This window comes from Lathyrus oleraceus, chromosome 6, assembly GCF_024323335.1.
Source record: "Lathyrus oleraceus cultivar Zhongwan6 chromosome 6, CAAS_Psat_ZW6_1.0, whole genome shotgun sequence".
NCBI classification, from domain to species: domain Eukaryota; kingdom Viridiplantae; phylum Streptophyta; class Magnoliopsida; order Fabales; family Fabaceae; genus Lathyrus; species Lathyrus oleraceus.
The window spans coordinates 326,478,167-326,501,055 of NC_066584.1; the positions used below are offsets into that span (position 1 = coordinate 326,478,167).

At 35.7% G+C, this 22,889-nt stretch overlaps 2 protein-coding genes across 2 annotated transcripts; one reads left to right on the forward strand and one right to left on the reverse strand.

Moving 5' to 3' along the window:
• Positions 1-5,760: 5,760 nt before the first annotated feature.
• Positions 5,761-7,518, reverse strand: LOC127095473 (uncharacterized). The gene is made up of 2 exons (XM_051034155.1): positions 6,988-7,518; positions 5,761-6,888 (listed from the first exon to the last, which is right to left on the reverse strand). Exons 1-2 carry the CDS (start codon positions 7,516-7,518, stop codon positions 5,761-5,763), a joined length of 1,659 nt encoding a protein of 552 aa, XP_050890112.1.
• An 8,727-nt stretch (positions 7,519-16,245) lies between these two features.
• LOC127091473 (autophagy-related protein 18a) lies at positions 16,246-19,165 on the forward strand. The gene is made up of 4 exons (XM_051030117.1): positions 16,246-17,166; positions 17,489-17,696; positions 17,895-18,021; positions 18,868-19,165. Exons 1-4 carry the CDS (start codon positions 16,435-16,437, stop codon positions 18,956-18,958), a joined length of 1,158 nt encoding a protein of 385 aa, XP_050886074.1. The 5' UTR covers positions 16,246-16,434; the 3' UTR covers positions 18,959-19,165.
• Positions 19,166-22,889: the final 3,724 nt, after the last annotated feature.

A 22,889-nucleotide genomic window follows, 5' to 3' on the forward strand; every position in this document is an offset into this window, starting at 1 on the left:
GAAGATTTACCTAGAAATTCAAACAAAACCAACAACCCAGATGAACTCTAAGAACAAACAAGAACCCTAAACCTAATTAGGAAGAACCATAACCATAATTAGGAAGAACCATAACCTAGGGAAGATGTATCTTCATTTTCTTCCCTTGGCCAAACCTTAAACTTACCCCGAATCACACCAAACCTAAATCAAACCCAACCAAACCTAGCCTAAACCATAGGTCAGAACGATTTAAATCCCAATCAGGCCCTTATATCCTAAAAAAAATATCAAAAACCAAACCCTAAGACAATAGATCAATCCAACAACATAATATTAATACACATGCAAACCACAAGAATATGATAGAAGGAAAAAAGAGAAGGACTAACCTACGAGAGTGTGATTTCCCCCGGTGAACAAAGGTAAGGTTTTCTTATCTGCCTTTTTAATTTTCCTTTCCCTTACTTCTATTATGCTTTCTCACTTCTACTCAGTCTTACTTTTCTTTTCTTTGTTTGATGCAAGGTGACTCTAAAACGGTGGTTGTGAAATTAGGTGTAATGATATTGCTCTTCAATGCGAGGAGTAACAACTTTTTTTAGGATATTTAATCTGTAAATTGTGGTTAACAAATATTGTATTATTGATGTATGTTTATAGATCAAATTAGGTTAATTTTTTTTTGATGAATTGATTCACTTTAGGAAAAGATATATTTAGAGGTGATTCTGATTTATGATGTTCGACAAGTTCTAATTGTGATTTTTTTTCAAAATAACCAACTTTTTCAATTTTTTTTCCAAAATAACCAATTATTCAAAAAAAATACCAAATGACCAAGTTTAGTAGAGGATGCGCTAGATGAATTGGCGCACCCCCAAACCACTAAGGGGAGGCGCCGATAGCATTGGCGCATGCATTGGTTTCCTCATGAGGAGACGTCAATGCTAGTGGCGCCTACATTGGGCCTCATGAGGAGGCGCCAATGCTAGTGGCGCCTGAGTGTATTTTGCTTGGTATGCGCCAGATCATCTGGCGCATACACCCCCCATATTTTTTTATATTTTTTTTAATTTTTTAATTTTTTTAATTTTCAATATTTATTTTTTATTATTTAATAAATAAGAAATAATAATAAAAATAATAAATTCATTGAATATGTAATAATTGGTTACATTGGACTGACAATAACCTAATGACCGACCCAATTATAACGTCCTCCGGTTCCACATCCCGGTGCGTTAGTTTGTCTCCGAGGTCTCCCACGATTTTCTTGAGGTGTTTGTGGTCTTTGGGTGTTGACCTGATCGAGTGATGGCTGGTTGGAAGGTCCGGCGGAAGTTCCAGCGGTATTTGACAGATGTGTCATCATTTGCTCTCAATATCCGGAGGGACTCTGGCCAACGGCACTTCCGTAATGGAGTTCAGTGCTCATGTCATTGTAGTTAGGTCGTTGGGGTTGGGTGAATTATGGACGGTATAGTTGCCCAAATTGGGCCATTGAGTCGTTTTGGAAACGAAGCAATGGTTCCTGGGGCATACTATAGTTAAATAGTGGTTGGGTGTTCATTGGTGGGGGGCTACGATGAAGTGACCCATATGAATTATCTGGGCTGTAGACGGTTGTGGATGTGGGGTTTAATTCTTGGTTTTGTGTTTGGGTGGGTGGTATGAACGGGGTGCGACGTTGGATGGTTGGTTGTTGGGTGGTTGACATGAACGGGTTGCGATGTTGGGTGTTTGGTTGTTGTGTGTATGTGGTCGGTTGATGTTGTGTGGTTGGTTGTGGGGTTTAGGTGGGTTCACATTGGTGTTGGGTGGTGAATTGGTGTTGGGCATACGATGACGAAGCAAGTTGGCGTGGATCCATCAAATATTGTGGCTCAGATACAAATTGCTGAGTTGTTATCGACCTAGACCATGCCATATATTGTTAAGTGGGTCTTGCACCTTGGATGACTGGTTCATTCAAGATGTGTTGTCGTCGATTCCTCCATTGACGACACATGTCTTTTGCAAAGTCTCTCCAGTTAGAATAATCCCACTGTGTATCGACCCTTTTTTGATGCAAATTCCCCAAACACGTGGGAGATTCTGGAATCTATTGTAGCATTCCGAACTGCAGTTTGACCCGGTCACTTTGGTGCATTTCCACCGTAGTGAATCGGATAATCGGTGTCTTCGCTGTCCAAACCGCAGCATCGTCATGGTTCATATCATGATTCATACCCAGATATGGCCTCCAAACAAACTGTAAAACAATACGAAATGGTTACATGGAAAATAATTTGAGAAGTATTTTTAAATTAAAATATAGTTCGGTAGGATTATTACATCGTCATGTCCAATGTGGTCCAATAGATTTCGATAGACTACCATAGTGTGTTTCGGACACCTGTTGTAGTTCATTCCCCTTACTGACCATCTAAGATAATAAAAAGAAGTGAAAAATATTATTTACTGTTAATTATAATAATAAATATAATTAACTAAATGGTGAATGGTAAAGTGTTAGACTTACTTGGTTGCAAACGGGAACACGAATGGACGCTCATTTATCGGGGCGAGCGACGACATTCTTGACCACCCCCAAGCTTGAAGCAAATACCCACATGAAAAAAAAGTACATGTATTCTTTTTTGCAGTTCTACACATTGCACTATATAGATGGGCCAACACAGCTGAACCCCAACTATAAGTGTTTACCTTATTAATGTTGCGTAATAAAGGAAAAAATACATTATATTCACAGAATTACTTGTACTTTCTGGAAACAAAAAGTAATCAAATAAAATCATAATATAACACCGAGCTTTTATTATTTTCTCATACTCGGTTGAATCGTCGGACAATACTATACTGGCATAATATTGTTTTAGGTATTTTAAATTTATACCTTGGCCCCTTGCTTGACCAGATGTGTCACCCTCAGTTTCGTCGTCTAACAAAGGGGCATCCAATAATTCATTGCATATATTATTGTCTTGGTTAACTCGACCATTCATTGTCTTTCCGTCTACACGGAGACCCAACGACATGTACACGTCCTCAAGTGTGACGGTACACTCACCAATCGGAAGGTGAAATGTGTGGGTCTCGGATCTCCACCTCTCCAACAAAGCCAAAATGAACTTGTAGTCCATCGAGTACGAAACAATGTTTAGTAGATTTCCAAATCCACTGTAAGTTGTAAATGCGCCTAAGAGGGGGGGGGGTGAATTAGGTGGTAAAAAAATTCTTCGATCTTGTTTCCGGTTCTTGGTTATTTTTCGTTTAAGTGCTGAAAAATAAATTGTGGAAAGTAAAAGGACACCGGAAATTATAGTGGTTCCCTTCACACTCCGAAGGTACTCCACTCCCCTTTCGACTCGAAAGAGATTTCACTATAGTTAGAATTATTGTACAGCCTACTCACACCAATGGTGATGCTTACTATCTAACCTATAGGTAATCAAGTGTATGAAGAACAATCCTCTTCAACACTTCACTTGTTTCCAACAATCCTGGACAACAAGGTATGATACAAAAATCTGAACTTAATTAAAAAGTTGATGATGAATCTTGAATATATTAATCACTTGGATTAATCTTCCCCTTTGGATATCAATCACTTAATGTAGTACTACAAGTGTTCAAACCAAATGATATGTATTCTTAGCAAGGTATATGAAGGTTTAATGCAAAGAATACTTTTTTAAGAAAGTTTTTGGACACTTGATAAAAATCTGAGTTTTTATAAGAATGATTAATTGAAAGTGTTTGTAAGAAAGGAGGTGGGTATAAAAAAATGAGTAATGATGTTTATATATTGCTACAAACACCTTTTTGAAAGAGTATGATGAATGAAAGGATGTCATGATTCAAAGGAATGCAAAGAAAACATTTGAATGAAGAAATGCACCAATCTGCCAAAATTCGTCAGTGGTAACCGGTTACTGCTCGGTGGGTAACCGGTTACTTGCTTCCAACGTCCAAAAAATATTTGAAAAACAACAGTGGTAACCGGTTACTGCTCGGTGGGTAACCGGTTACTGAAGCCCAGTTTTGAAAAATAGAATTTGGCAGAATGTGAAAAATGAAATGCAATACATCCTAATTTTCTATATGAACCAAGATATCATGGAATAAATATTTGAACACTTGTATATCATATTAGTGAAAGTTTTAGATATACCAATGATGATACTTGATCCTTTGAAATGATATACTTCACTTGAATCTTTACTCCACTTCAATTCACTTCAAGTCTTTGACAACTTTTTGATCTTTTCACATGAGAATTGTTTAGAGATGTTGTAATCATCAAAATCATCAAGAAGCCATGACTTCAGAATCTCCCCCTTTTTGATGATGACAACTCACTACTTGAAAGTTGATTCTAAACTTGTTTCTCTAATCCAAGGATATCCCCCCCTATGCAAGTGCTCCCCCTTTCTTTTGGAATATGAGCAAAGCTTTGGAAATTTGTATCTTTCCTACAAAATGTTAGAGAAACAAAAACAACAAGCAATTCTTCTCCCCCTTTGTCATTAGCAAAAAGGTTGGGAAAAGACTTGATAAAAAACAGTCATACATTCACAAACATAATAAGCATTCATTCACAAAAATGATAACCAAGGTTGTCTTTGGCGTTGTTGAGGACAAAACACTTACACCCGAAAATATGAAAGAAAGAAATATTTGGTTTTCTCCCTTTGAAAAGTTCATAAGGGGTTTTCTTGAGAATAAGCCGAATATTAACACGGTTACTTACAAAACATGTCGTGCTCACCGCATCCGCCCAAAAATACTTAGGAAGATTTGAATCACTTAGCATTGTCCTTGCAAGTTCTATTAATGACCTATTCTTCCTTTTTACGACACCATTTTGTTGTGGAGTTCTTGGTGCGGAGAAGTTGTGTGAGATTCCATGTTCTTCACAAAATTCTTCGAATGAGGCATTTTGGAATTCTCCACCATGATCGCGTCTAATGGAGATAATTGAAAGAGACTTCTCATTTTGAATTTGCTTGGCATACTTCTTGAATGCTTTGAAGGCATCACTTTTCTGCACTAAAAACAATGTCCAAGTATATCTAGAGAAATTATCAACAATAACTAATGCATAAACGTTACCTCCGAAGCTTTTTGTTCTCGATGGACCAAAGAGATCCATGTGCAACAATTGTAGTGGCCTAGTTGTGGACACCACATTCTTGGAAATGAAAGTTGACTTAGTTTGCTTTCCTTTTTGACAAGCACCACACAACCCATCTTTGATGAATTTGATCTTCGGCAATCCAATGACTAAGTCATGCTTGATCAATTTATTCAAGTGCTCCATATGAATATGAGCAAACCTCTTGTGCCATAACCATGATTCATTGTTGTTTGCCATGAGACACCTAACATTCAAAGACAAGTTATCTAAAGAGATTTGAAATATATTGTTAACTCTTTTAACTTTTAGCATAACTTCATGAGTAACTTCATTTTCAATCAAACATTCATCTTTAGTGAAGTGACTTTGAAACCTCGGTCACACAATTGGTAATGCTAAGGAGACTATGCTTTAGACCTTCTACAAATAGAACATCTTCTATATTTGTTGAAGGCGGTGAACCAATGATGCCTACACCAAGGATTCTTCCTTTGTTGTTGTCACCATAAGTAACATATCCTTTGGCCTTAAGCGTTAGATGTGAAAATTTGTTTAAGTCACCCGTCATGTGCCTTGAACACCCACTATCAAGATACCATTGATTTGAGGAGGTCTTCAAGCATACCTACAAAACAGAGTTAAGTTTTATTATGTACCCAAATTGCTTTGGGTCCTTCAAAGGTAGTTTCTTTCTTAACCCATACATAATGGCCTTGAGCAACACTAAAGTTTCTAACATAACATGCATTAGGAGTATGACCTTTAATACCACAATAGAAACATGTAGGCTCAAAGTTGCTTTTATATCTAGGGGAATAAGATTTCTTTTTATAATAAGATTTGTTCCTTTTCCTATTATTATATTGATGAACCACTTTAGGCTTGTTACTTTTATCTAAAGGAATTTGTTCTTTAGCTTTTACAAAAATGGTCTTGTTAGAAGTTTGTTTAGCAAAATTTGAATAACCTAAACCACTTTTATCATTTGAGTATCTTTGACTACTAAGAACATGTTCCAATCTGATTTGACCTTTTTCATATCTTTCAATAACTCTCTTCAATTGAACTATTTGAAAAGCAAGTGACTCACATTTAGTGCATGCAAAATTCTTGATTAATTCTTCCTTTTCATCTTTGAGATTATTTTTCATTTTCTCAATATTTTCTTCCAAAGTTGATATTTGATTCTTTTGAGATGAAATAGTTTTGTATAGAATTTTGCATTCACTTAAAAGTTCATCAATTGCTCCTTGACCATCATTATCAAAAATTGAAAAGTTACTACTAACCTCATCGTCTTCATCGTCGGAATGATGTGATGCCATCAATGCTAGATTTGCGCTTTGATCACTATCGGAATCCGATGAAGAACTTATTTCATTGTCATCCCAAGCAATGTAGGCCTTCTTATTGTAATCCTTCTTTCCTTTGTTGTCACGATTCTTTGCGAGTTTGGGACATTCCGGTTTGATGTGGCCTTGTTTTCCACATTCATAGCATGTAATGTCTTCATTGGATGTTGATGCTTCTCTTTCTTTGTTCTTTGAGAACTTCTTTCTTCTTGTGTAACTAGAGTTTCCAATATTATTTTTTGCACCAAAATATTTTCCTAGTCTTTTTACAAGAAGCATAAAGTTTCCGTCCTCTTCGGGATTGTCTTCTTTCTTCACAACTTTGGAATCAACTTTTAAGGCAATGCTCTTGGATTTCTTCTCTTGGACCTCATGTTTCTCCAATAGTCCAAGTTCCGTCTCATATTCTTGAAGCTTTCCGAATTAAGTAGCGGATGTCATTGTTGATAAACTTTTCTTTTCGGAAATCGCCGTCACTTTGGGTTGCCATTCTCTTGTTAAAGACCTAAGCACTTTAAGATTAAGTTCATCATTAGTTAGTGTCTTACCAAGTGCTTTCAAGTGATTTGTCAAATGCACGAATCTTTTTTGCAAGTCGAGGATTGATTCTCCCGGTTGCATTCGGAATAACTCGTACTCTTGACTTAACGTGTTCAATCTAGATCTCTTGACTTCGGCCGTTCCTTCGTGAGTTTCTACAAGAGTATCCCATATTTCCTTTTCCGTTGTACATGTTGAGATGCGGAAGAATTCATCCATTCCAAGTGCACTTTGTAAAATATTAATCGCCTTTTTATCATAGAGAACCCTTTTCTTATCATCATCATCCCATGATCCTTGTGGCTTTGTTGAACTAGCACCGTTGACAACCGTTGTAGGAATAAAAGGACCATTTTGAACCGCCTCCCATATGTCACTTCCTTGTGCTTCTAAATGTGCCTTCATACGGATTTTCCAAAAGTCGAAATATTGACCGGAAAACAAAGGAGGCTTGTTACTACTACCACCATCTTTAAATACACGATCATTGTTTGCGGAAGCCATCTGAATCTTTAGGAACAAGTTACCTATAACTTGCTCTGATGCCAAATGTAAGTTGTAAATGTGCCTAAGAGGGGGGGGGGGGGGGGGGTGAATTAGGTGGTAAAAAATTTCTTCGATCTTGTTTCCGGTTCTTGTTTATTTTTCGTTTAAGTGCTGAAAAATAAATTGCGGAAAGTAAAAGGACACCGGAAATTATAGTGGTTCCCTTCACACTCCGAAGGTACTCCACTCCCCTTTCGACTCGAAAGAGATTTCACTATAGTTAGAATTATTGTACAGCCTACTCACACCAATGGTGATGCTTACTATCTAACCTATAGGTAATCAAGTGTATGAAGAACAATCCTCTTCAACACTTCACTTGTTTCCAACAATCCTGGACAACAAGGTATGATACAAAAATTTGAACTTATTTAAAACGTTGATGATGAATCTTGAATATATTAATCACTTGGATTAATCTTCCCCTTTGGATATCAATCACTTAATGTAGTATACAAGTGTTCAAACCAAATGATATGTATTCTTAGCAAGGTATATGAAGGTTTAATGCAAAGAATACTTTTTTAAGAAAGTTTTTGGACACTTGATAAAAATCTGAGTTTTTATAAGAATTATTAATTGAAAGTGTTTGTAAGAAAGGAGGTGGGTATAAAAAAATGAGTAATGATGTTTATATATTGCTACAAACACCTTTTTGAAAGAGTATGATGAATGAAAGGATGCCATGATTCAAAGGAATGCAAAGAAAACATTTGAATGAAGAAATGCACCAATCTGCCAAAATTCATCAGTGGTAACCGGTTACTGCTCGGTGGGTAACCGGTTACTTGCTTCCAACGTCCAAAAAATATTTGAAAAACAACAGTGGTAACCGGTTACTGCTCGGTGGGTAACCGGTTACTGAAGCCCAGTTTTGAAAAATAGAATTTGGCAGAATGTGAAAAATGAAATGCAATACATCCTAATTTTCTATATGAACCAAGATATCATGGAATAAATATTTGAACACTTGTATATCATATTAGTGAAAGTTTTAGATATACCAATGATGATACTTGATCCTTTGAAATGATATACTTCACTTGAATCTTTACTCCACTTCAATTCACTTTAAGTCTTTGACAACTTTTTGATCTTTTCACATGAGAATTGTTTAGAGATGTTGTAATCATCAAAATCATCAAGAAGCCATGACTTCAGAATCTCCCCCTTTTTGATGATGACAACTCACTACTTGAAAGTTGATTCTAAACTTGTTTCTCTAATCCAAGGATATCCCCCCCTATGCAAGTGCTCCCCCTTTCTTTTGGAATATGAGCAAAGCTTTGGAAATGTGTATCTTTCCTACAAAATGTTAGAGAAACAAAAACAACAAGCAATTCTTCTCCCCCTTTGTCATTAGCAAAAAGGTTGGGAAAAGACTTGATAAAAAACAGTCATACATTCACAAACATAATAAGCATTCATTCACAAAAATGATAACCAAGGTTGTCTTTGTCGTTGTTGAGGACAAAGCACTTACACCCGAAAATATGAAAGAAAGAAATATTTGGTTTTCTCCCTTTGAAAAGTTCATAAGGGGTTTTCTTGAGAATAGGCCGAATATTAACACGGTTACTTACAAAACCTGTCGTGCTCACCGCATCCGCCCAAAAATACTTAGGAAGATTTGAATCACTTAGCATTGTCCTTGCAAGTTCTATTAATGACCTATTCTTCCTTTTTACGACACCATTTTGTTGTGGAGTTCTTGGTGCGGAGAAGTTGTGTGAGATTCCATGTTCTTCACAAAATTCTTCGAATGAGGCATTTTGGAATTCTCTACCATGATCGCTTCTAATGGAGATAATTGAAAGAGACTTCTCATTTTGAATTTGCTTGGCATACTTCTTGAATGCTTTGAAGGCATCACTTTTCTGCACTAAAAATAATGTCCAATTATATCTAGAGAAATTATCAACAATAACTAATGCATAAACGTTACCTCCGAAGCTTTTTGTTCTCGATGGACCAAAGAGATCCATGTGCAACAATTGTAGTGGCCTAGTTGTGGACACCGCATTCTTGGAAATGAAAGTTGACTTAGTTTGCTTTCCTTTTTGACAAGAACCACACAACCCATCTTTGATGAATTTGATCTTCGGCAATCCAATGACTAAGTCATGCTTGATCAATTTATTCAAGTGCTCCATATGAATATGAGCAAACCTCTTGTGCCATAACCATGATTCATTGTTGTTTGCCAAGAGACACCTACCATTCAAAGACAAGTTATCTAAAGAGATTTGAAATATATTGTTAACTCTTTTACCTTTTAGCATAACTTCATGAGTAACTTCATTTTCAATCAAACATTCATCTATAGTGAAGTGACTTTGAAACCTCGGTCACAAGTGATACAAAAATCTGAACTTAATTAAAAAGTTGATGATGAATCTTGAATATATTAATCACTTGGATTAATCTTCCCCTTTTGATATCAATCACTCAATGTAGTATACAAGTGTTCAAACCAAATGATATATATTCTTAGCAAGGTATATGAAGGTTTAATGCAAAAAATACTTTTTTAAGAAAGTTTTTGGACACTTGATAAAAATCTGAGTTTTTATAAGAATGATTAATTGAAAGTGTTTGCAAGAAAGGAGGTGGGTATAAAAAAAAGAGTAATGATGTTTATATATTGCTACAAACACCTTTTTGAAAGAGTATGATGAATGAAAGGATGTCATGATTCAAAGGAATGCAAAGAAAACATTTGAATGAAGAAATGCACCAATCTGCCAAAATTCGTCAGTGGTAATCGGTTACTGCTCGGTGGGCAACCGATTACTTGCTTCCAACGTCCAAAAAATATTTGAAAAACAACAGTGGTAACCGGTTACTGCTCGGTGGGTAACCGGTTACTGAAGCCCAGTTTTGAAAAATAGAATTTGGCAAAATATGAAAATGAAATGCAATACATCCTAATTTTCTATATGAACCAAGATATCATGGAATAAATATTTGAACACTTGTATATCATATTAGTGAAAGTTTTAGATATACCAATGATGATACTTGATCCTTTGAAATGATATACTTCACTTGAATCTTTACTCCACTTCAATTCACTTCAAGTCTTTGACAGCTTTTTGATCTTTTCACATGAGAATTGTTTAGAGATGTTATAATCATCAAAATCATCAAGAAGCCATGACTTCACATCCACATCCTCTAATATATGGTTCTATTAATGGATCGTGGGGTACATATTCATGTACACGGCATCTAAACCGCTTCGGATCCTAATAACAAAAAAAGTAAGAAAATACAATTAGAAGAAGAAATACATACTCAACAAACACACATCTATAAGAAGTAAGACAAAAATAGAAACTAAAAAGAGAGAGATAACAAAGGTATAACACAAAAAAGATATCTATAAGAAGTAAGACAAAAATAGAAACTAAATAGAGAGAGATAACAAAGGTATAACACAAAAAACATAAAAAATTGAAAGAGAGAGATAACATACAAATGCCGAGATATTCTCGATTGTGCCTCTGTGTTCATCGCCCATAGTCAACAAAGACATGATTTGAATTTGTAAAGCTTGAGTTTGGTAGATGAAAGAAGTGTGGTAGAAGAATATAATTGAGTATTGATGAAGATGATTTGATATTGTTGATATGAGAGGCTATTTATAGATGAATGAGTGAGTAGGTTTGTAACCTAAAAAGAGTGTGATTGGTTGCATGGAAAGGCAAGAGGAGACAAGGGAATGACCAAATTCAGAATGTGAGACAAAGCTAGCATGTGAAGAATCTCTTCTTGGCGCATGTGAAGAAAGCACATGCAAGGGAAGATGAGTCCTTCCTCTTGGCGCGTACATGTGATTTCTCACATGCAAGGAAGAGGCGTTCTTCCTCTTGGCGCCTTAGTGTAGGGAAATTGGAAGGGGCACCCTTCCTAGTGGCGCCTAAGAAAAGTTTGTGTGAAGAGGCGCCCAACCCTTTGGCGCCTCAGTTACTTTATGGCGCCTAGGGAATGAGCGCCTAGGTTAGAATCTTAGGGCATAGAGCTCAGAGATTCTTTGATTCCTTGGTGCATGTGTGTTCTTGTCACTCTTTTCTCTGCATGCTAGATTCCTTCTACTGCATTTATGGTCAAGTTTGTACAGACAATGACCAAGTTATCAATGCAACGACCAACTTAGCAATGACCAAACTATTTATGTTGTGTAGATGAACAACTTAGCAATGCATTCAATTACATTAAAGCTATCTACATATTTAATATTTCAACATAATGTCTTCGACACAACATTACATGATCAATGCCTATATCGAAGGTGAAATATTTGATCATCAGTTGTTCGGTTTTTGTTTTCGAAACACAGAGGTGACTCAGTTTACAATAAATCGACGATCAAATTTTTCACATCTGAAACAAAGAATAGAAAAGAAATTACAGTGCAGTAATGTGGGTCAGATCATCTATAAAAATACGGTTTGGTTTGCAGAAAAACAGGTAAAATTTTATCAGAAGAAGATTCGAGATGATGATGATGATGTTCAACATATGATTGTCAGTCACGAACAATCCGGTTACAACAATATAGAGTTGTATATATTACCACATCAAAAACAAGTGTCTCAGTATATTGATCAGTTACAAGTATTTTGTGAGACTGATGACGAACAAGCTGAGGTGAATGTTTCAGACGACGAAGAAGAGGAACTTGAGATCATGGTTGATTCGATGGTGAATGTTGAAGAGGAAGAGTAGCCAATACCAGTAAGTCATGTATATTGCCCACCCCAACATATGACAAGGTTAAATTTGGGTTCAGATGAACCTTCGACAGATGTATGGTACAATCCTTACGTGCAGATGCAAGGATCTCTGAAACAAGGAGACACATTTCGCACAAAAGAGGAATGTGTAAAAGCCATTAAGAAATTCCACATGCAACTATCAACTGATTTCAAAGTTGACAGAATTGACGCATCGAGGTATAAAGTTTATTATCCGAATGAGCACTGCCTTTTTAGATTGTCAGCTTCATACCGAAAGAGGAGCGAGTCTTGGGAGATTGGACCAATGGGTCCAGATCACATATGCATGCTGACAAACCCAGTGCAAGATCATCGTAAATTAAGCTCTCAGCTAATATGCGATGAAATATTGTCTGTCATTGGCGACAATCCGTCGTTAAAGGTGAGTATAATAATCTCGCATATTAAGGCAGAGTACGATCACACTCCATCATATAGGAAGGCATGGATAACTAGAACTAAGGCTGTTGAAAAAGTGTTTGGCAATTGGGAGGAGTCTTACAAACAACTTCCAAAATACCTGTTGGCTCTAAAACACTATGCTCTTGGGACAATTGTCAAGATGGAAACATTGTCCGCCTATACACCAGATGGTACGTGCGCTGTTGGAAATAGAATATTTCACTGTCTATTCTGGGCGTATCAACCATGTATCATAGGTTTTTCTTTCTATAAACCAATTATACAAATTGATGGTACATGGTTGTATGGAAAATACAAAGGAACGTTACTGATGGCAGCGGCACAAGATGGGAACAACAATATTTTTTCAATCGCCTTTGTCCTAGTTGAAGGGGAGACTGCTGAGGGATGGAGTTTTTTCCTAAGAAATCTCCGATTGTACGTTGCACCTCAGCCTAACTTGTGTTTGATCTCTGATAGACACCCCTCAATCATCAGTGCATATAATAACATTGACAATGGCTGGCAAAATCCTCCTTCGATGCATGGGTTCTGTATTAGACATATTGCTAGGAATTTCATGCGGGAAATCAAAGATAAGACGTTGCGTAAGAAGGTTGTCAATGCAGGTTACACATTATCAGAACCTTCTTTCAAACACTACCACGAGGAAATAAGATTGTCGAACGAACATGCGGTACGGTGGATCGATAGTATTCCGTTGGAGAAGTGGACTAGGGCATACGACAATAGTAAGCGTTAGGGCCACATGACAATAAATCTTATGGAATCAATGAACTCCGTCTTCAAAGGAATTTGTAACCTACCAATAACCGCTTTGGTGCAGGCTACATATTTCAGGCTAGGGGCGTTATTTGAAACCAAACGCTCAAAATGGAGTTCAGTGTTGCAATTTAGACAATTGTTCAGTGATGCTTCAATGAAATTCATCAAACATGAAGCTGCCAAAGCAAACACACACGTGGTTACGGTATTTGACCGAACTAAAGGTTGGTTTAATGTTGTCGAGTCCATGGATCACAATGAGGGCATGCCGATAGGACAGTACAGAGTCGAACTAGATAGAGGTTGGTGCGACTGCGGAAGGTTCCAAGCCTTTCGTACCCCCTTCTCCCATGTCATTGCGGCATGCTCAAAAGTTCGAAGGGATTCATCCTACTTGCTATCTGAAGTTTACAAAGTCGCCAGCCTTTCAAATGTTTATAAAATTAACTTTTTGGTAGTGGCAAAAGAGGATTATTGGCCAGAATATCAAGGGGACATCGTCTGGCACAACGAAGTTATGCGAAGGAAGAAAAAGGGTCGCCCTAACAGCACCCGAATTCGAACCGAAATGGATACGACGAACAAAATGGTTAGACTATGTAGTTCATGCCGTCAACCAGGTCACAGTCATAATAACTGTCCTAGTGTTGGAACGAGCACAACCAAATAAATTCATATGTACCTCTGTTGCAATATATGAAAAACTAAATTTATTTCATATTAGACGTCTGTGACGAAAGTACCATTACATAAATAGTAAAACAGATAATTGTAACAAATACAATACAAGAACTATGCAATTACAACCATCAAAACAATTTTGAACATGTAATGCATCATCCTACGAGCGCCTTGGTCGGTCTTAATATCCCCCCATTCACGCACTTCTCCGTGTTGGTTGAACGTGGACACAAGCCATTGTATTCTTCTAATCCGTTCACCCTCTCCAATTTCTCCCTCTAACCAACTATACAACGTCCGATTAAGACGTTCAAACATATCTGTGTTCCAAAGTCGAACCTGTATCGGAGCCGCAACGACAAAAAATATTACATCAGCATTTCGTTTCTGAATGTATGCAGACATTGTTGAAATAAAGAGAATTGAAATTGATGGTTGAACTAGACAACTTATGGTATTAGGAGATGAGTTTGAGTGAAAAATATTGTATCCAAGACGTGGTATTTATAGAGACGGAACATCCATTGTACAAAACACATGAGCGCCCACATGAGCATCACATGCAGGCACTAGATGAACTCGCATACCAAACAAAATACACTCGGACGCCACTAGCATTTGCGCCTCCTCATGAGGCCCAATGCAGGCGCCACTAGCATTGGCGCCTCCTCATGAGGAGCCCAATGCATGCGCCAATGCTATTGGCCCCTCCTCTTAGTGGTTTGGGGGTGCGCCAATTCATATGGCGCATCCTCTACCAAACTTGGTTATTTTGGTATTTTTTTGAATAATTGATTATTTTGGATTTTTTTTTTAAAAATGGTTATTTTAAAAAAAAATCTCTAATTGTAACCGAAATAAAAAATAATATATTTTTTTCTCTCTACTTTGATCCCTTCTTCACACATTCTTTTGCTTTTTTAATCTTTTGTTGACTTATTGGACAATTGACTTAGATTTTGACCCAGACTCAAGAAAATAAAAATAAAATAATAATAATAATAGTAACATAACTAAAAAGTAAATAATAATTAATAATAATATAACTAATAAAACTAATAATAATGAAAACTACACCTAACCTAAACTAAAAGTGAAATAAAAATATTGATGATGATTAAAACTAATAATAGTAAAAGAAAATAATTAAAAATAACTAATAAAGATAAAAGTGATAAAATGAAGATTATAAAATAAAACTAAATAATAACAATAAGAAGTGAAATATAAGTTAATAATAAGATTAAATGAAAAATTATAAAAAAGTCAAAAATATTATCTTTGATTTTTGAGTCATTCGAGTTGATCCTCTAATTTATGGAGTACAAATGATGAGCTAGATTGATTCAAATCTATTGATATTAAGGACTCAAATGTAGACGATCTACATTGATGTAGAGTATGAACTTAATTAAAAAAAATTCAATCAACTGAAATTAATGGACAAAATTTAGGATATGACACAATTTATCAATATTAATATAACAATATTAATATTTTTTCATTTCTTAACTTGTGACAATTTATTTAAAATTAATAAAAAAATATTCTCTAAAATTCTATTTTAAGAAAATTTTCAATTTTCAAATTTATTCAATGATCAAGCTATTTGATCTTAAATTTTTCTCTCTTATAATAAGAATTAGATGGAGGAAATTTTAACAAAACATAAATGGCATATTTCTTCAAATATTTTTTTTATCTATTTTTTATACTATAAACTACTCAAAATAATTTTTTATTAAAAAATATCTCATATACAAAATCACATAAAATACAAAATATTTTCTAAAAATCATTTTAAGAATGTTTCATTTAAAACTTTATTAAAAAATTATAACAAAAATATAAATATTTCAAAAATCATTTTTTAAAACTACAATAATCTAGTCCAATAAAACAAATTTCATTATACTCTAATTGATTTTCAGTTTTTTATTTTAAATATTAGATAAATTTAAAGAGCATTATTTTAGCTAAACTAGTTTTGTTTTTTGTTAACAAAATATATGTAAAGTACTATATATACATGTTAACTATGCTATGTGTACACATGTTCTCATGCCATGTGTGTTTGTCCCTTGAAGAAGAAGTAAAAGCAACCCAACGCAAGCCACCTCTCCTCAGAAGATAGATAGATAGATATCTCTTTCTATTCTCTCTTCTCCCCCCAAAACCAAGAAATTCTCAAACCCTAATTTTCAATTTTGTTTCCCAGGCCCAAATGTCTCATACCTCTCAAACCCTAATGCCTCTTGATTCCGAAGAACCACCTTCGTCAACCCCAATTCCCTCTCCCCCTAATCCATCCCCAAATTCTACTTCCACCGCTCTTCATATCTCCTTCAACCAAGACTCCGGTTGTTTCGCCGTTGGCACCGATCAAGGCTTCCGAATCTATAATTGTGACCCCTTTCGTGAAATATTCCGACGTGATTTCGGTCACGGCGGAGGAATCGGGTTGGTTCACATGTTGTTTCGATGCAATATTCTTGCTTTCGTTGGCGGGGGATCGGACCCTCGGTATCCGGCTGATAGGGTGATGATCTGGGATGATCATCAGTCGCGGTGTATTGGAGAGTTGTCGTTTCGATCGGAGGTGAAAGGGATTCGTCTGAGGAGGGATAGAATTGTTGTTGTTTTGGGGCATAAGATTTTTGTTTATAATTTCTCTGATCTTAAGGTTCTTCATCAAATTGAGACTATTGCGAACCCTAAGGGTCTCTGTGAGGTTTCACATCATTTGGAAACTATGGTGTTGGCTTGTCCTGGGTTGCAGAAAGGTCAGATTAGGGTTGAACATTATGCTTCCAAGAGAACCAAGTTCATCCTGGCACATGATTCTAGAATTGCTTGTTTCAATATAACCCAAGATGGACTTTTACTTGCTACTGCAAGCTCCAAGGGGACTCTCATTAGGATTTTCAATACCCTGGATGGTTCTTTGCTCCAAGAGGTTGATTTCACTTTTTTCATTTTCATATTCTTCTACTATATATATAGAAGGATTTCCATAAAAACTTACTTTTTAAAGTTTCTTAAAAGTGCTAGCATTTTCCTATATAGAAATATGATTATTATTTTGTTTTTTTTTTTTTTTTATGTGAGTGTTTAGTTTATTTTTCAAAATCTCTTTTTTAGGTTGAAATACTGCTCGAACTTTAGGTTGAGGTTCATTTGGGGCCGATTGTTTTGAATAGTTGGTTAGGTTTTTTGTTTGTTTATTTATGTGATGAGTTCAATTGTTTTTAAAGTTTGAATGGTAATAATGATTTCAGGTACGGAGAGGTGCTGACCGAGCTGAGATATATAGCCTTGCCTTTTCTCCCACGGCTCAGTGGTTAGCTGTCTCGAGTGACAAGGGAACTGTTCATGTATTCAACCTGAAGGTTGATTCGGGATTGTTGGGGCACGAGAGATCACATACTACATCTGAGTCTAGTCCTATTAGTCCATCGGCAGCTTTGTCTCTCTCATTTATTAGAGGTTTGTGCATTTGTCCACTGTGGGTTATTCATTCATTAGTTATAGTCTATGGGTATTAAGTTTTTGTTCAGTAACTATAGAACAACCAGAGTAACATGTGTAGCTGTAGTATTACAGGGTTTTGTTTGGTCTGGAAATTTAGATTTTTTATTGAACAAGCTGCTGCTGACAATTCTCTTAATTCTGTATGTTTTGTAGGTGTATTGCCTAAGTATTTTAGCTCAGAATGGTCCGTGGCTCAATTTCGCTTGCAAGAAGGTTTACAGTATAATGTTGCCTTTGGCCATCAGAAAAATACAATTGTGATACTCGGCATGGATGGCAGGTATTACTGTGTAATAGATCATATCTGTGCCTTTTTAATCCTGTCATTGCCTTCATATTTTTTTAGGTGTTCCTTAGAGATGTTAGAAACATTCAGATAGAACTAGCACGGTGAAAGTATGATTTGAAAAATGAAAACTGAACTTTTATAATTTACTTATATACCTGTAGATTACCCTCTAAAATTGATAGAGGCTCATGGCATCGTTACTGTTTGTGTCAGTGGTAGTCTTAACAGAGAAAACAGATTAATTGGTAGAGTCATTATGAATTTAAAGAATTGTGCTTCTTTTTTCTTTTAGGTTTTAAGGTTCAATTCAAATGCTTCTTCAATATTAGCATCAAACAAATAGCTGCATGGTTATATTTTAACATTGTTTATATTTGTAATTTCTACGTGCCTTATATTTTGCAACACAACTTATAAAAGAATACTAAGTTTAAAACTTTATACCTGTCCCTGATCAAGAAACTAAAAGTTTAGACACAGACTCAAAAACCCAATTCCACTTAATTCTTTTTTAATACATGCTTTGGGTATTTGTAAAGATACAGTGAAAAACATATGCTTAAAATCTTGAAAGGCCAAAGATTAGAGACGAAAGAAGGGAGTATATCTTGAAACAAATATTGGGGTCAAATTTTAGATGATCAACTCTTACAATATTGATGCATCGAATTCGTAGTTCATGACTTGCTCTTGTATATCTTGAAACTAATATAAAATTGGGTCAAAATTTTGATGATCAACTCTTACCATATTGATGCACCGTATTTGTTGTTAATGACTTGCTCTTTCTTGTGATTAAAACATCTGATGCAATTGTTTATTGAACTATTAATGCAGTTTCTATCGGTGTCAGTTTGATTCTGCAGCCGGTGGGGAGATGACACAACTTGAATATTACAATTTCCTAAAGCCAGAAGAGACATTCTAGTATATGCTTGCATGAGTACATGATTATGTATATATCTTTGTTGGCACTTGCTGTGAATACCATTTGCATTTCTATTCCCTGCCTTATTTATAATAACTTTATTGTAAATAGAGGTTATGCAAAGCCACTAATGCCATCCAATTCCCTCTGTTGCCGTGTACAGCATATATTTAAGCTCGGTTATGTCAATCCAAATTATTGTCCCGAGGTTTACAGTCTGAAAATAATTGCGTTAGGAGTGCTTGTTTTGTTATCCATACTATTTTCAGAAAATTATAGGTTTTCGCTTGCAGTGGCTCTCTTATATATGGATCATTGATTTACTATGAGGGGATTGCGTCTCCCACCCTAGGTGGTGGAGAAGCACCTTTAGAAAATTCGAAAATGATCCTACGAATGCACTAATCCGGAAGTGTGCAGTGCATTTATGGATGCCCCATTTCACACAAAATACGTATGTAGATGAGGCAAGCCTCACTTTTTTTTTTTTTTTTGCCTAAAATTAGTTTGAAGATGCATTTTCTAGTCCGTAGATGTATTTTCATATTTACTTTATATGCACCACATGTATTCTTAACCGAGACACTTATTTTGTCACAAATTGATTTGGAGATGCATTTCTGTAGTAGATTATAAGCACCATAGATAGTTAATTTTGAATTTCTTTTATAGAAATACATGGATGTAATAGATCATGTATTATAACTATTATCATAATAAATTTTTATAAATAAAATCATACATTTAATGTACAAGATGAAAATGTCATATATATGAATGAATCAATTTATAATATAGTGCAAATAACAAAGTAACAAATGATAATACTATTCATAATCCATGTCTCATATACTGCAATGTTATACCAATAGACTTAATTGTATGCACAACTCTAGTCGTTAGGAGCTACGCTACCTCGTGTTTCACCTGATATCATATGATTAAGGAAATCATCATACATGGCATCTACATCTCTGTAGACCATAGTAGGATAAACAGAATTAAAGGAGCATGTTGGAACAAATCGTATATACCTGAATTGGTGCACGACGAGCTTAGGAAGATGCTGATACATCAGATGTGATCCATAAGCCAATCATCAAGAGTAAAAGACTATGTCGTCTAAGGGACACATTTGAAGTGCATATAATGTGTTACTATGCAATCAATATATACTCTGAATGACTCAGTCTCCTTATTTTTTCTAAGCGGGGCGTATGCACAAACACGAGACATATCCTTAGTGTATGTATCAACATATGACCATCTGGATATACGTTGGAAGTGTTGGAGAATCCATGCCTGAAAATGGTATATATGAATTATTAGTAATGACATAACACATGTGTTATGAAAATGGTACATAAATAGTAAAGGAAGCAAATACATTACCCTTAACAACGTGCAACTAGCTATCATTTGTTTGGTCTTCTACATACAACCTTCATCTAACTTGGAGTATAGGTAAACCAAACAAGTGTCCCTGCAGTTGTACTCATGAATCTGCTCCATGTTAGTGAAGTATCTGAGGTAAACTACATCCACATAATAGACACCATTGTCCACCAATATGGACGTGCCAACCAAGTACAACATGTATGCTCTCATTGCTTATGCTCTATATTGAATAATCTGCTCATCATCACCATCGATCTGCTCTATCGCTATTAGTTGTTGTGCATACAAATTCTCTTAGAATCCAAACCTAACATGACACCCTCAGGTGTCTTCTATCTCCTACAGGGCATCTCTTGGGCCAACTCCCAAATATGTCATGACCATCTACAATGCCTCGTCTCTAATAACCATGTCGTGGTCTAATAGTCATTCCCTGATCGGAAGATACAACAGGCATGACACATTGGAAGATAAAAATATGACGTCTCACCATGTGGAAGATGAAAAAATGACGTCTCAGAGTGCCATACCTCAATAAACGCTGAAAGCATACCATGGTTAATAGTAGAGTAATTAGTCTTGCATAAGTCTTGCAACCCAGATAACTGCATCACATCATCAAACAACTACTCTTGAGGTTGATGCAACCTCACAATCTTACGATCATGGTTGATGCATTTTAAAGCATCACAGTCATGCAGAAAAATAAATCATCGACATAAACATCAAATCTTATAACTCACGTGTTTCAAAAAATAAGTACAAATGAATTTTACCTCTCTGTCCCATACATGCATGGCAGTATGATCCGGATATAAAGGTGTCATACCCTGATTTTGGTCCTGAAAATTTTTCCATCAATCATTCATTCTTCCTCATGACCATTTCATCTGGTCATGATGCTACTTACCTACATTATTTGTTAGACTTGCTACCACAACCGTTCCATGTGTTTTTTTGGGCTTTGCCTTTTGTTTTGGTACGAGATAGTTAATTTCCATAGTTAAGTAGGATTGGGAACCTCTTTTCATTTGATAAAATCAAGTGAACCTCATGGTTCTCGTTCTTATGTCCAATTTCATATTTTGTCTCTCTCATAGAACATCATTTTCCCTTTAGATCTTAATTCAAAGAGATTCCATCTATATTCCATCTCATATTTCTATATGTCATATTCACATTTTGCATTCACATTTTTCATTCACATTGGAAAGCTTCCATTCATTCATACGCATACTCATTCATGTTTCAGCTACTTCATTCATTTTTATCACATCCATCCACTCACAACCGTCATTCTCATGGCAAGTGATTAATTCATAACCTTAAAACATCATCATATGAATACATGAAAGTCCTAAAACACAAAGAAATGACTTGGTTTTATTAAAGAAAGCATCATTTTCTTGCACATTCACAACGAGCGTTTTGTTCATTTCAAGTCCTAAAAGGTTATAAACTTGTAACCTTCTACACACTTCAGTGTGTCTGCTGCAAAAATAAAGATTGTGTTCCGCTCTGCATCCTGGAAATACAAGAAGTTGATGAAAGAATGTGATGAGTTTTCTCAAACACACTACTGCTTTGGAAGTTTTGGTGAGTGATGTTGAAGCAGAGGATCCACAACAAGTTATTGACCACGCTCACAGTCGGCAGGAAACGGCAATGTGTTTCATTAATTGGTTGATGGATGAGTACTCAACATTTAATGACATTATTCAACCAATTCAAGTTGCCGTGTATGAGCTGAAGTTTGGGTTATCACTTGTTCTATCAAGCACTTTAGAAAAAAGAATATTTGAGAAAAGTTGGGCATGAAAACATCAACCTGGTTTATGATAACAATGGTGTTCTGAATAGTAACTAACTGATCAATCAAAGAATTCAGAGCCGGTTGTTTCTTTCCAAGAGATTAATACAGTTCAGTACAAACGAAATGAAGTAATTGCCTTGCAAGATTACAATGCTATATAAAGTCACACTTCATGGATTATCCAGATAGGTAACATATTCAAAGTTGTGGATTTATTTTCTTTAAAGTCTAAAGTGAATGTTGCACTTTAAAAGAGAAAACATGGAGTTGTAACTGTTAGTCAAAAACTCAGTTCCAAGTTCGTTACAAACGTGCATGCATTTTATCACATTATCAAAATTCTTAAGGAGTGGAGCATCATCATGAATCAACAATCTTCTCTGCATTGGCTTGCTTGCGGATCTCTGCAACCGATCAATATCTTCAAGACTTCCTTCATTGATGGTCTACCGGCTGGCAGTTTTTAGATTAGTTTCTTTTCCAGTTGTCAGTTCCAATACAACTACTCCAAAGCCGTAAACATCTATCTTCTTATTGACTCTAATTGTTTGAGCATATTCTGCAATTCATACACGAAATAAACATTGAGATCTAATAACTTAAGATAGTCGAATTTTATGAGAAAACGGGAATTCAAAATTGTTTTACCTGGAGCAATGTATCCAAATGCGCCAGCCACGGCTGGCATGGTGGCAAGATCTTCTGGCTTGATCAGTATCC

Coding starts and splice junctions, on each gene's coding strand:
- LOC127095473 (XM_051034155.1), bottom strand. CDS start 7,518: ATGGCTTCCGCAAACAATGATCGTGTATTTAAAGATGGTGGTAGTAGT. Junction 6,889..6,987: donor ATGATGAACTTAATCTTAAA/GTGCTTAGGTCT, acceptor TAATTCGGAAAG/CTTCAAGAATATGAGACGGA.
- LOC127091473 (XM_051030117.1), top strand. CDS start 16,435: ATGTCTCATACCTCTCAAACCCTAATGCCTCTTGATTCCGAAGAACCA. Junction 17,167..17,488: donor ATGGTTCTTTGCTCCAAGAG/GTTGATTTCACT, acceptor TAATGATTTCAG/GTACGGAGAGGTGCTGACCG. Junction 18,022..18,867: donor ATACTCGGCATGGATGGCAG/GTATTACTGTGT, acceptor CTATTAATGCAG/TTTCTATCGGTGTCAGTTTG.